This window comes from Crotalus tigris, unplaced genomic scaffold, assembly GCF_016545835.1.
Source record: "Crotalus tigris isolate CLP2741 ecotype Arizona unplaced genomic scaffold, ASM1654583v1 scf7180000018142.649072, whole genome shotgun sequence".
NCBI classification, from domain to species: Eukaryota; Metazoa; Chordata; class Lepidosauria; order Squamata; family Viperidae; genus Crotalus; species Crotalus tigris.
This window is the reverse complement of record NW_024096844.1, coordinates 525920-540676: the sequence shown is the minus strand read 5'-3', so window position 1 is coordinate 540676 and position 14757 is coordinate 525920. Positions and strand designations below refer to the sequence as shown.

At 51.2% G+C, this 14757-nt stretch overlaps 1 protein-coding gene across 7 annotated transcripts in view; it reads right to left on the bottom strand.

Moving 5' to 3' along the window:
- The window catches only part of VAV2 (vav guanine nucleotide exchange factor 2), a 109512-nt gene that overhangs the window by 26336 nt on the left and 68419 nt on the right, over window positions 1-14757 (bottom strand). For 4 of the 7 annotated variants that reach the window (XM_039348356.1, XM_039348350.1, XM_039348352.1 and 1 more), the window contains 7 exons: window positions 10341-10399; window positions 6002-6070; window positions 4332-4434; window positions 2981-2995; window positions 1589-1687; window positions 1303-1371; window positions 688-788 (listed from right to left, as the gene is read on the bottom strand). In XM_039348356.1, coding sequence (XP_039204290.1) covers window positions 688-788; window positions 1303-1371; window positions 1589-1687; window positions 2981-2995; window positions 4332-4434; window positions 6002-6070; window positions 10341-10399 — 515 coding nt within the window. The remainder of the gene's footprint in view (window positions 1-687; window positions 789-1302; window positions 1372-1588; window positions 1688-2980; window positions 2996-4331; window positions 4435-6001; window positions 6071-10340; window positions 10400-14757) is intronic. The other 3 variants (XM_039348351.1, XM_039348353.1, XM_039348357.1) reach the window with 1 other exon arrangement.

The following is a 14757-nucleotide window of genomic DNA, read 5'->3' as shown; positions in this document are numbered from 1 at the left end:
ATATGACATCAGGGGCATCACGAGGCAAACCCCCCTCCCCCCATTTTCTACATGCATCGCAACATCTCACACGTGGCCCAAAGGAGGAGAGACTGAAGTGCAAGCTTGCAATGCTTTTGTTTTGGTTGTTTCGGCAAGAGCGGTCGGCTCCCTGGCAAAGCTGCCAGGTGGCGGGTGCCATTCTACGGCTCTTTCCATCAAGAACTTCATCTCCCTCCTTGCAACTGAAATCACTGCTCCTGGCCCGGACTGGTTCCCCCTTCTTTCGGCCCCTCCTATCTCCCCTCAAGGCCAAGCACACTCCAGGTGCTCTTTGGGCTGTTCTGGATCTTTCCTGAAATGCCTCCGTGGACAAGATTCCATGCAGAATCAACAGGAACGTCCTTTCTAAAAATTTGAAAACTGCAGCCTCTGCGATGCACTTGAGATGCACAGCACGGCCTTTTCCAACTACTTTAGGAATGTCATGTCTTTTCCACAAGTACAACTGGCAGACTGGACCTTGTTGCATTGTGTCCCTCATCTGGGGTCTTTTTGTTTCCTTCGGAACTACAACACAGTGTCATACCTCCATCATACCTTAATCTTGGGAACATTCCTGGAAATGGTCTCCCAGGACCCTCTCCACTAGAAACACCCCACTGGGCTCACCCCTTCCAGCCCAGCACCTCTCAATTCCCTTCTTACCTTTCTTTGAATTCAAGAAAAACTTTGGCCAAGGTGCTTCCGCCAGACATCATGGAGACATCAATGGATCTGAGAAAGTTGAAGTGCACTTTAATAAGGTCCTGAAACAAAGAAAACACATTAGGAACATATTTTAAATCTGAATCCTCACCTACTTAAAAAAGAAAGTACAGCGTCATTACTGACCAGGATTCAAAAAACCAATTTGCTGGGGGAAGTATGTATGTATGTATGTATGTATGTATGTATGTATGTATTTATTTATTTGACTTATATACCGCTTTAAGTGCAAGCACTCTCTAAGCGGTGTACACCAGTAAGCAATGTATATATATATATAGATATTTACATTGCCCCCAACAATCTGGGTCCTCATTTGACCTACCCCGGAAGGATGGAAGGCTGAGTCAACCTTGAGCCGGTGAGATTTGAACCGCTGACCTGCTGAACACAGTCAGCTAAAGTGGCCTGCAGTACTGCACCTCTAACTGCTGCGCCACCTCGGCTCTTTTGGAAATACGGCTGGTTCCCAGGGCTTGCTGTAAACCAGAAGCTGCTGGTCTGCAGTGCCCAGAGCCTCGATAGTAAAGCCGAACAGAACCCCAGGGACGTTACCTCCAAGTTGATGAATATGGCTTCCATGTCTTGTGGAGTCAAGATCAGCCTTAATGGATTCATGTAGTTCTGCAAAAGCAAAGTAGAACACGATCAGACCTTCTGCTTACAACGATCCCTTCTGTGTGTGAAAGTGTGACCTTTGCACTCTCAGAAAGCAACTCCACTCCAAGAGTCAGCCGGGAGCCTCTGCCTGCTTGAGTCTTTCCTCCAGAAACAGAGGAGCCCAGAGGCTGACCCAGGTCTGCTCGGGAAGGCTGACCTTTCAGAGGAGCCCCACACTCACCTTCTCTATCTCCTCCAAGGTCTTGTAGTACTTGGCTTCGGTTTCTTGGATTTCTACCAGGCAGCAGTTCCTCTTGTCATCTTCCGTCATGCCCATTTTCTATAGGAAGCAGCACAAAAAATTGGCGCCCCAATGCCCAGGGTGGGAGGGGCCAGCATTCCGATCAAAGCGTTTTCCTCCAAGGACACCCAGCTCTGAACTGGCTCTGGGGACTGCTCCCACCCCGCCTGCAGACACGGCCCTGGGGTGGAGAGGAAGGACTTCCACATGGACGTCCACTGGTCCCTGTCTGCATCACTGGAACACTCTTGGGTGGCAGGCAACGATGCTGGGCCAGCTATCGAGTCGAAGGATCTCCCTGAACCTTGGGCTGCATCTTCTAAAGCTGCAAGACCCAGCAAGGCAGGGAAGATCTAGACAAATGGATCTCCAGAAGCTCACAGAGATCCCAGAAGGGAGAGGCTGCTGCCAAATTACTTTCTACTGAAAGATGGATGGATTCCCCAAGAGGGAAAGAGGATTGGACAGCCTGAGGCCACGCTGGGGAAAGGCTGCTCCCCCCCCCCGCCAAGCCTGAGCCCTGAGAGACCCCTCCTGCCTGCTTGACTTCCTGCTGTGTCTCCCTGCCTGTGGCCTTCATGATGGGGGAGGCACCTATGAGAAGGCCAACCTATATTGTCCTTCTCAGCAAGGACCAAAGCTGGACCATCTGCCTGGGGCTGAACTCTGCAAAGCCACCCAAGATTTGAGGGTGCCACCATGAAACACCGAGGAGGGTGAGAAAGATCAGCTGAGTTCCAAACTCATCCTCAACTGTCAGGAGGGGGGGGGGGAATCAGGTGTTTATTTGTCCACCACAGAGCAAGCTGTGCTTTCAGCACCTTCTACCAGAATGGTGATTCTCTCCCCTCCCCAAACCGGGTTTCCCCCCCAAATTCTTGCAGGCCAGCTGTCCAAAGATGGGGAGAGACCTTGGAGAACAGGCGAGTTTATCAATGAACAAAGCAATGCTCCAAAATATTCGGTAGAGGCCAGTGCTTCTGCTGCTTGCCTTGTCTCTCTGCCGCATATAACAATGATGTTGTGTGAAGGGGAGAAGAGACAGAATAAGGGCCGAGTCCAATTCTGCACACCAGGAATGGTTCTCGCGGCAGCTACCAATAACATCGAGGAGGCGAGTGGAGAAGGATTTCAAACAATCCTTTCAAGAGGGTGAAGTTGACTAGGTGACACCCTTGTGCCTCCAGCACCCCTAATTCTTGAGGCAGGAGCTCACTGGATTCATGGGGCTGCATGAATGGTGGGCACAGAGCTAGGAAGTGGGGCTTTTTTTAGCACCCAAAGACCCGGGAAGGAGAGAGGGACCCTCTTCACTTACAGTGAGAAACTTACCTGCATATACCGGATCTGAAGCATGTATAGATAACAAGCAAAGTGAAGCATGGTTACGTTTGGCATAATAAACTGCCTGCTTACCTTCCGCTTTTTTAAAAACTGAAGGAAGTATAAGAGGTCTTTGTGAAATGCAAGAGAATCTCCCTGGTCTTGCTAAATAAGCCGCTTTCCCTGCACCTCTCCCAGGAACCGGGTGGCGCAGCAGTTAGAGTGCAAGTACTGCAGGCCACTTTAGCTGACTGTGTTCAGCAGGTCAGCGGTTCAAATCTCACCGGCTCAAGGTTGATTCAGCCTTCCATCCTTCCGGGGTAGGTCAAATGAGGACCCAGATTGTTGGGGGCAATGGAAATATATATATACATTGCTTACTGGTGTACACCGCTTAGAGAGTGCTTGCACTTAAAGCAGTATATAAGTCTCATAAATAAATAAATATTCTACCACTGCCAGCTAGAAGTACCTTGGAGGATTCTGCCCCTCCGAAGACCCCCTGCAGCCCTCCTCTGCAGCTAAGTGATGGTTGTGGAGAATGAGAATCAAAGACCTGGTTCCCCATCCGCTGGGGGCAGCCTTTTTTTCCATGCTGCTTTTGGGCCCACCTGCCCGTCAGATGAACGAGAGAAAGAGGGCGAGAGAACCCCCCCCCCCGTGCTCAGAAAGAGAAGCAATCCACCCAGGAGCTGACAGGGAGCACCGTCTGGGTTCATCTGACATGGTGGGTCTGTTTCTCCCCCAACTTTCAGAGCACGAATTCCCTACAGTGGGCCGAAGGAGGGAAGGCTGCGTTTGTGGCCGATAGGCACCTCTGGCTTTCAGGGCTCCTTCTCTAAGCCCTCTTCTGCCGATTCTCATGCTTATTCCAGAGCCACGAAGACAAGAAAGTTCGTTCTTGCCCCCAGTTTTAGATAGCTTTGCAACAAGAGCCTTAGATCTCTTTAATTCTTGGCAGATCGGAGACCCCAGGGGTACGAAACAAACGCATCTTACTCCTCTTGCAAATAATTTGGTTAGCTTAGCCACCGATTGTCCCCGTAGCCTCCCCTACTGGAAGGCAGACGATGCATCAAGGCAGCAGCCTGTGATCTGCTTCCCGTTTGATGCATTCTTCCCAAATTCAGCTTCTTAGGACATTTTTCCTCTGCCTCAGGGATTCCTCCTCCTTGGAGGCACCTTCAGCACTAAGGGTGGATCAGAAGATGGGGAGAGGGCACTGAGCAGGAACTCTGACAACCAAGGGAGCTCTTGGACGGGGGTCCAAGGACGACCTCCCCAGCCCAGCCCGCTCCCAACTTCCAAAGGGGCTGAAGGAGTCCGACTCTTCCCTCGCCCCTTCAGCCAGGCTCCTCACCATGGGCTGCTGCACCTCCACTTTGATGATGTCTTCGTAGATGTCGTCTCCTTCATCTTCACACGGGACACAATCGTAAATGTCCTCTCCCAAATCATGCTCGCTAGAATAAAAGGCAGAGGTTTCAGGCCCTGACGGGAACTGGGGGTGGGGGGAGATCAGGGGTCTCAGAAAGGAGCTGCTCCAGCCAGGCTGTCAAGGCCAGAGACTGGACCCTTCCCACCTCTGGCTTTGGTCAAAGAAAATGGCGGCCACGCAGCTGTGCAGCCTCCAGGGTTCTCCCTTCCGTTTTCTATAATTGAGCCGAGGTGGTGCAGCAGTTAGAGTGCAAGTACTGCAGGCCACTTTAGCTGACTGTGTTCAGCAGGTCAGCGGTTCAAATCTCACCGGCTCAAGGTGGACTCAGCCTTCCATCCTTCCGGGGTAGGTCAAATGAGGAGCCAGATGGTTGGGGGCAATGTAAATATATATATATACATTGCTTACTGGTGTACACCGCTTAGAGAGTGCTTGCACTTAAAGCGGTAGATAAGTCTCATAAATAAATAAGTAAAATAAATAAATAATCCTGAGACTTTAACGCCAACCTGGGACCCAAGAGGCAGGTTCCATCTTATTCCCCTTTAGGTTCATATTTAGAACGTCAGAGTTTCTTATGATGGGAAAGACGTAATTTAAGAATTAATCTGCCTGCTTTTAGCACTGATTATGCCTTGACTAGTTTCTGATCTACCTTTTACTCAGCACTCTTCCCTTATTGTGGTTTAAACTTATGTTCTTCTGGTATTATGTTTCCGCTGTTTTTCTATGATTTATCATTAATTTGTTGTTAATATTTAATAGATCTTAGATTTTTCTTTCTTGGTGCTGTCTTGATTTATAGCCATTCTCTCACTAGAACAACAACAAAGTAAGAGAACAAGCCACTTTTAAATGCACATCCGCGACAATGAAAGATTAACCAGGATGCAAATCTCAAACATGTATTTTGGGCAGAAAAGGGGTGCGGCAAAGTCCAGTGGCTGCATGACAAAGGGGGTTGTCACCTCAAAGTAATCTGCACTAATTTTTTAAAGGATGGAGGGGTTGACCCCCTATTGAATATTGATGCGAAATAAATCTCCTTGAAGTACAGAAGTAGCAGAATCTAAATCTTAAATAAAAACTCACTGATAAATTATGCATATATCCTTTTATATAATGTACCTTTTATAATATTGCCTGTTAAACTGTCTTCCAGATGGACATCACAGCGCAACCACTAAAAACAGCCCCAGCTGCTGACCAAGCAAGCCCCCCCCCCCCGAGGCCGCTGGCGTCCACTGCCATGCAGGCCCCTTGCTCAGTCCCACTCGCCCAGCACCTTTTCCAGCCACCGAATGAGAGCCAAGCTGACCTGGGGAGGGAGGGGCCATGGCAGCCTCTCTGCCCCGTTCTGTGCTGCCCGGGACTGTCAGGTGGCCCTGGGGACACCCCCCCACCCAGGGACCTCTGAGGACTGCCACAGCGCTGGAGAGAGGCCTTCCAGGAGAGGGGCTGATCTCGGTGAGAAAACACAACACTTTGCAGAAGGACACCTGGGGCCAAATCCCTAATCCGGTGGGGACATGGCTGGTGCAGCAGCTATCTTGGCCCCAGGGCCTCCAGGTCACTCTCGCAAGGAGACTTACTCCGCCAGTTCTTCCAAACTGCGGTAGACATCGTCCTCGTTGTCAGTGGTCTCCTCTGAAGGGAAGGGCCTGGAGGAAACAGGAGCAGTGAGTCAGTCGCACTGGTACGAGGGAGGGGGGGCTTCCTTTGGCAGATTGTGTCCCTGGCCTTTTTGGCTTTCACCCTTGGTGCCCTGGCCCCTCCCTGGCTGGACGTGGGCACTTAACAGGCAGCCAACCAACCAACTGAAGTCCCTGCAAAGAGGCTATCTGATGGAGAAAGGCATCCAGCCTCCCCCCCCCCCAGAGACGATGGCGCAAGTGCTCAAGATGCCTCTGGATGTGGGTTCCGCTTCTGTGCTGTTCAAGCAAAGACGCACTTTCCTTCCATGCCAATGAGGACAAATAAAGATGTAAAAATATGCAGACTCTGTTCCAGCTTCCAACAAGAAGCAGCTTTTCTCGGCTTCTTGCTGGCCACCAAAACCTTCCCTCAGGGAGAGAGTGGAGGCTGGGCATCTGCTGCTGCTGCTTTGCTTGGATCCTGGATGGGGCAGAGCCGGACTCCTTGGTTCAAGGGGGGCTTTGGAGTCCTGGTCTCTGTAAAATCCCGAGTGGGCAGCATCCTGAGCTGTGCAGATGCTTCAGCTTTTGGCTGATACGGCAGAAGACATTGTTCAGCCCTATTCACATCTTTATTGTGGAAATGGATGACATAGCAGGTGGTTCGGCCTCTCTCTCTCTCAATGCTTAGTCCTGAAGACCACCCCTGGTAGGGATGAATGTATCCTAGCAACCTTTGCTGGGAAGCCCCTCACTCCCTTGCTCTGGGCCAGTCTGGCTGCAGCAGAGGCCACCCACTGGATAGCCAGGCAGATCAAGGCCCCCCCCCCCAGGCCTCTGTTGCAGGCTGCATGATAGTTTCGCCCCCCCCTTTCTGCAGGAAGAGTTGTGAGTCCTACTGAAGCACATGTTGACTTTCAGATAAAGCTCCAAAGCAGCCAAGGGGCCCTCAGGACAGCTGCCCCCATCCCCCTGCAGAACCAACCTTCTTGCAAGTGCCAGCAAAGCCCTGCCTCTCTGAGCTGCTGGTCCTCAAGATCATTGCTAAGCCAAACTATGCTGGATTTTAAAAAACAGCCACTCAGCTCCAATAAAAGCCCAACCCATCAGTACCAAACCTCTTAATTAGTAAAAAAACAAACAAAAAAAAACCCTAAAACCTTTGGGTGAACCTGAGGTCTGAGTCATTTGCCCTTGCTCTGCCTTACACAGAGCTTCATTGTGCCACTTAAAAACATGCCTTGGGAGTGGGAGGGGGAGAGAAGCAATTGCGGCTGTTGCTGCTGATCCCCCTCCCCAGATTCACATCTGCCCCCTCCTGCCTCTTCTCTGAGAACCCAACCGGCACTCATGCCCTTGTCACCTCAAGACTGGATTACTGTAACGCGCTCTACATGGGGCTACCCTTGAAGAGCGTTCGGAGGCTGCAGTTGGTTCAGAACGCAGCCGCGAGAGCGATTGTGGGCGCGCCAAGGTATGCCCACGTGTCCCCTATCCTCCGCGAGCTGCACTGGCTTCCTGTGGGTCTCCAGACGCAATTCAAGGTGTTGGTTATCACCGTTAAAGCCCTTCATGGCACAGGGCCAGGTTACTTACAGGACCGCATACTGCCGTACAGGTCCCAGAGACCGGTGAGGTCCCACAGATTGGGCCTCCTTCAGGTCCCGTCGGCCAGACAATGTCGGCTGGCGGGCCCTCGGGGAAGGGCCTTTTCTGTGGTGGCTCCGACCTGGTGGAATCAACTTCTCCCCGAGGTTCGAACTACTCCCACCCTGCCGGCCTTTAAGAAAGCCGTTAAAACTCTCCTGTTCCGGCAGGCCTGGGGCTGATGTCCCCGGGGGGCCGGGATATGATCGGACTCGCGGTATGACTGGATTATTTTACTGTTTTACGACTGTTTTTAACTTTGTACGCCGCCCTGAGTCCTTTGGGATTGGGCGGCATATAAATAAAATAAATAAATAAATAAATAAACCTTCCTCCTGTCTTCCTGCATGCACATAGGCCTCCCACACTGGGGAGCTTCAGGCTTGGCTCCAAGGGACTCCTACCACGGGCGTCCCTAAAGGGAGGGGCATCCTTGTCTGGGTAAGGAGCAAGAGCTCCTGGGGGGTCTTTCTCAGGATGGCTCCTTGAGAACTCTCCTGCACAGAAGCAGCCAAGGAGCAACTTCCTGGAGAGGTTCCATTGTGCAGGAGACAGACTGGCAGAGGCAGGAGAAGGAGTCAAGAGAGGAATCAGCTTAGAATCACTACGCAGTCACAAGAGAACAAAGTCCACCACCCCCTTGAGTGCTTTGAACCTTATCTAATTTGACTGTTAGTTTAAGAAGATTCCTTTGCATAGGCTGAGCAACAAAGAAGTAATTTTGAACCCTGGGTCTGTGCCTGACAACTGACATGTTAAGGGACTGAGGTTAGAAATGGATGTTTAGGGCTGATCTATGAAACTTAACCTATTGTCTGTAGAGAACATAACCTTATGTAAATGAAGTATCAATCATCCAGGCCCAAAGTATCTAAAAAGGTGAAATCATGGCAACGGGACCAACATTTATTAAAGCGTATTACTTTTGGACCAGATGACTGAATCTTCATTTACATGTTGCTTTTCATTTTGGGGAGAAACCACCTGCAGTCTATGGCAAGTCGGTCATTCCAACGACTCTTTGACTCTCTGCCTCTCTGCCTACCCAAGAAGTTATTGGATGAGTAATGTAACGTCTCAGTTTTAATAAACTTTGGTCCAGTTGCTATATGATGTAACCCAGTGGTTCTCAACCTGTGGGTCAGGACCCCATTTGGGGTCGAACGACCATTTCACAGGGGTCACCCAACAACGCAGTCCACCATTTTTTTCCCCTTTTCCTTAGCTGTGCTTCTCCCTTTTATTCTATTGGCTTTTGAAAGCCAACAGAAGAGACTCTCTTGAATAGAGTCTAATTCTACTGGCTTTCAAAAGCCAATAGGAATTGTCCAGGCTGTCTCTGCCCTGCTGAGCCCGCCAAAAGTCCCATTCTGCAAACGGTGCTGCACCAGTTAAGTAGTCCTTGACTTACGACCGGTTGGGGGTCGCGGCATTAAAAAGGTTGAGAACCACTGACCTAAGCTTTTTAGAAACATAACCTTATATCCTCTCCACCTCTCCTGCAAGAGCAGACTTGAATCATAGAGTTGGAAGGGATCTGGGAGGCCTTCTGGTCCACCTGGGCAAGAATCCCCACCATCGAGGGAGCCCCACGACCCCAGGAGCCAGCTGGCCACTGCAGAGGAGCTTAGGAGGTCCTCCTCCGGCAGGTCCTCCTCTCAGGCACTACAGAGAATAGCCCACCCCCTCTTCAAGGACGAGAAGACACTGCCACACCTGCTTTGGGCTCCCCACACATACACACACACACACACACACACACACACACACACACACACACACACACCGTTCTTAAGTTCCTTTCAGGCTCCCTTGCAATAAACGCCTCCTCCGAGGCAGCCAACCGAGTCCCTTTCCAGTAAGTCTCTGCACTGCTTTCCCGCTGCAGATGCTCAGCCTTGTGTGGCCACTTGGGGGTGTTTATTTTTCTCATTAAGAAGTTTCCATTCTCTAAGCAGGTCTTAATCCTATTTCTCAGTGGCCTCACTCAGACTCTGCCTACACTCACAATTCACTGGTGGAAGTGAATCTACGCCAAGGCTTGCAAAGTTGAGCCCCCAGGGCTAACCAGCTGCCAAAAAACCCAACAAGCCCTTAGAAGGGAGCAGGAAACTCTGGGTGCCCTGGGGGGGGGGGGCTCGTGGGCATCTGCAGAGCAGAGATCCCAAACAGAGCAGCACAGAGAAGCCATGTAATGAAATGGGAGCTGTGGGTTAAGGAAGTCATAGATCACCCAGAAATTGAGGCGTACAATGGAAAATTGATTTTGTAACATCTAAATGAAATATCATCTCTCTGCATTATTAATAATGACATATTAATAGTTTTGTTATCCCAAATCATGATCCATGCAGGAATGGGCTGTAATTTTCCATGGTGGTCCAGCATGGGTTGGGTCATAAATGTTTTTGGGACTCATACTATATAGGGCTGAGAGGAGGGGGGGCGGACCAAAATCACCCTTGGTCCAGCAACTTCACCATTCATGATTTTCACACTTGGATAATTCAGTTGTTTTACATTTTGAAGGAGATATCTGCAATCCTCAAATAAGCCTCTGTTTAAAGCAAAGTATTCATTTATCTGTTGCGAAAAAGTAGCTTTTTATTAAAAAGGAATCTGGAAGTGGAGTAAGAGGGCGGTGTTTTACCTGATGCCCTTGTTCTGAGCGATGCTGTGGTGAGAAAGTCTGGAAACAGCTGAGATGACCTGATTGAAAAAAGAAAGAGAGAAAGGAGAAAGTTCAAGGTCAGAATTTACAACCTGTTCCTTATCAAAAGACACCTGAAGTGAGGCCTGGGATGCTTCGTTTCACCTATGAAGGAAGTGACCACCGTCCCTCACTCGGACGGCCTTCCTGCCTGAGGCTGTTCCCACTGAGGATGCCGTGGCTTTCATGCCAAGAGCAGGGCCGGGCCCACAAACAGCCGGCAGATATCTGGCTAAAAAGTGGCACTGAACTTGGACTACAACCCCCATCATTAGCATCACCCAGAAACCATGGCTTGCCTCACCACAGAAGTTGGTTGGTAATGCCCCCAAACCCTCCCTAGCCACCAGCTGCAGGGCAATGTATGCGAGCACCTGGCCACTCGGCCCAAGAGGGATCTCTGGCCACAGGTTCACGTAGAAACTCTGAAAATACAAACTGGAACTGGACACGGGTGGGCTAGTGCTGCATTTCTCAACCTTGGAGCTTGGACACCAATTCTCACAATTCCCTGGAATGCTGGCTGAGGAACGCTGAGAGCTGAAGTCCAGCTGAGACATATTCCTCTAGCCTGCCCGAGGATTTAGCCAGGATTTGTCATCAGGGCCTTCTGTTCACACCTGGAAGGCAGCACCAGAGTCCTGTCAGTCTTCCTCCTGCTTTTGTCCATTTACCGGAGGGGGGGGCTCCAAACTCAGCTCAGCCGGTTGGGCTGATAGGAGAGAAGGACACGGCGAGTGAGGGGCTGCTCCCACTTCTCTCCCTGGCTGGGTGGTGTGTCCCACAGAAGGATGACCCTGATCCTGGGCAGGGGAGGGGGGACACCTTGTTTCCTTTAAGGAAATCCAACTGTTCTGACTTCAATGGGGGGCACGACTCTCACTGGCTCCAGGCCCCTCCCCAGGTGAAAGGGGGAGTTCCTGGGAGAGGCTCAACCAGAGGGATGGATGAGATGGGCAGAAGGAAGGATGGTGGACACTGAGGCCAAGAAGAGTGGAGGGGGAGGGAGAGCAGGTTTCCTTCTCAAAAAGAGTTTCCATCCATCCTTTTTCTGAGAGACATTTATGATCTTCCAGGAAGGGAGGGAGGGAGGCAGAGAGAGAAGGGGATGGACAGGAGAGGAGAAGGGAAGGGAAGGGAAGGGAGAAAGGCTACTGTAACGCGCTCTACATGGGGCTACCCTTGAAGGGCGTTCGGAGGCTGCAGTTGGTTCAGAATGCAGCCGAGAGAGCGATTGTGGGCGCGCCAAGGTACGCCCACGTGTCCCCTATCCTCCGCGAGCTGCACTGGCTTCCTGTGGGTCTCCGGACGCAATTCAAGGTGTTGGTTATCACCTTTAAAGCCCTTCATGGCACAGGGCCAGGTTACTTACAGGACCGCATACTGCCGCACAGTTCCCAGAGACCGGTGAGGTCCCATAGATTGGGCCTCCTTCAGGTCCCGTCGGCCAGACAATGTCGGCTGGCGGGCCCTCGGGGAAGGGCCTTTTCTGTGGTGGCTCCAACCTGGTGGAATCAACTTCCCCCCGAGGTTCGAACTACTCCCACCCTGCTGGCCTTTAAGAAAGCCATTAAAACTCTCCTGTTCCGGCAGGCCTGGGGCTGATGTCCCCGGGGGGGGGGGGGATATGATCGGACTCGCAGTATGACTGGATTATTTTATTTTATTGTTTTATGACTGTTTTTAACTTTGTATGCCGCCCTGAGTCCTTTGCGATTGGGCGGCATATAAATATTTGTAAATAAATAAATAAATAAATAAATAAATAAATAAATAAGGAAGGAATGGAGGGAGAGAGGGAAGGAAGGAAGGAAGGAAGGAAGGAAGGAAGGAAGGAAGGAAGGAAGGAAGGAAGGAAGGAAGGAATTTCAAAGCTCGGCTCTGAAATCTCTGGGGTTTGAGCTGAGAGGAGATCCAGGACACATGGAAGGAAGGAAGGAAGGATTTCATACACCTTCCAATATTTGAAGGGCAAAGGATTTATCAGTGGCCCCCAGAAATGGGTGCCAGAGGAGTCGGGATCCTCCGCCCAGCTACCTCTCAGGATAGCCTTGTTGGCTGTCTTGAGACTCCATTGCTGGGGAGGAAAACTGGTGGGGGCTTTGCTCCCCTTCACCTTTTGCTACTTGGGAACCTGACTGTGGGGCAGCTGGGTGGCCTCTGCGGGAGCCATTAACCTCCTCCTACCAGGCTCTTCCCGTTTCACTTTCATCCCCATCTTTTCAAGGGGGTGGATTTGTCTGATGGGAGAAAGGCACAACAGAGACTTTTGGGTCAGAAGGCATCTCTGGAATGTTATTGATACATTAATAAAATGGCTGCATTGATGCAGGCAGAGACGGTCAGAGGGGCAAAGAATCCCTGAGTCTGTGCTAACACTGCAGGACGGTCTGTAGGGTGGGCGAGACAGATGGGAAAATTGATGCCCTAGGAATAAGGGAAATGTACTGGACAGCACCTGAAAGAATAAGAAATAACAGTAATGGTTAAGGCACCAAGCTAGGAACCAGGAGACTGTGAATTCTAGTCCTGCCTTGGCATGAAAGCTGGTGACTTTGGGCCAGTTGCTCTCTCAGTTCAGAATGTCAGATTCAGCCCACAAAGAAGTCAGTCAATTTCTAATGCAACCAATAAATCCGGGTGGGGGGGGGAACTGAGCCTGAAATTGTGGGAAAACAGTAGGAAGAAAAAAAAATCATAAGAGAGTATACTGTAAGAAAATAATCAGTATGAAAAGCAATCCATAAATGGGATCACATCCTGACGTCATAACGTGTAGCATCTCTAGAAGACAGTTCCTGGGCATCACCTGCAGGTATGTTAAAATGCATTGTCAGAAATCAAATATATTTTTACTGACATAAATGTTAGAAATCATGTATGGAGGGTAAAGACAAACTCGTGAGCTTGGTTCTATGTTCCCTTGGTCCTTCTAGGTTCTAGCCACGAGACAACCGACATAAGATGCAGATTCAGACACCACACAGAAACACCAGAACCAATAAGAACAAGCTGCAGGATGATCCAGGAATGACCACAGAAGGAAAATCAAACCAGTGGATAAATGATACGAATGAAAGCCAGAAATGGTTAGTGTAGACACGTCAAACACAAGGCCCGGGGGCCGGAGGCGGCCCACGAAGTGGTTTCATGTGGCCCGCAAAGCCATCCTGGAAATGGTGAGGGAACGGCCCCCGCTGCCTTGGCCCTGGCCCAGGCCGGCCAGGAGCCAATGAACAATTTTGTGGTGGCCATCTATGCTGAAACGCATTCAGTCTTAGCTCCACAAGGCCGTCTGGAAACAGCGAGGAACCAGCCCCCTGCCGTGTCAGCCCCACCCCCTGGTGCATGCTAGGGAGGTGTCACCCTTTGTGAGGAAGGAAGAAATGCACCATCGCCTGGAAGTGCCTCGCCTACTTCACATATCTGGCTTGATGGGCTCTGGGGGAAGGGTCTCGGCAGGCAGAGGGGCGCTCTCCTCACAGCGCCGAGAGGCTGAGCCAGGCAGTGCGAAGCTCACCAGCTTTGCACCTTGCTGCCTGCTGAAACTGGGCAGGCTGGGGGCTAGGCAGCATTGCACTTCTCATCAGATTCGCGCCGCCCGGCTCAGCTCTTGGCGCCCCGCTGCCTGCCGAAATCGGGCAGCCTGGGGGCTTAGCCATATCGTGCTTCTTTCGGGGTTTGCACTGCCCGGTTCAGCCTCTTGGCGCTGTGAGGAAAGCGCCCCGCTGCCTGCTGAAAATGGGCAGGCTGGGGGCTGGGCGGCATCACGCTTCTTTTCAGATTCATGCTGCCTGGCTCAGTCTCTCGGCACTGTAAGGAGAGCCCCTTACTGCCTGCCAAAACCGGACAGGCTGGGGGCTTGTGTAAGTAATGTTGACTCTCACGCCAGAGCCCACCAAGCCAGATATGTGAAGTAGGTGAGGGCCATGTGCTGGCCACTTCCAGGCAATGGTGCACTTCTTCATTCCTCACGAAGGGTGACACCTTCCCAGCTGCCTTTCTTGCCTGTTTTTCTCCCTCCCTCATCTCAAATATTTTCCCACCACTCTGTACAAAGGAAGGAAAGAAGGAGAGGGAGGGTCTGAGAGAAGTCCTGCCTTAGTCCTGCCCTGATGCCCTTTCACCATCCCCTTGCCCCCTCCTCCTGGCCTATCCTGGGGGTCTCTCATCCTATTGCTAAGGAAGCTTTGGATACAACGCTGGGTCTCCTCCCGTGGAGATGGAATGGGCAACCTGGCTAAGGACAGCAAGCATAGCAGCAGCAGCCTTGAGGAGGAGGCAAGAGCAGCTGGGCGCTCCCTTGGGGAAGTGGGGCTGGGCTTGGTGCTGTGGGTGCTCAAGGGCCAGGCTGGGC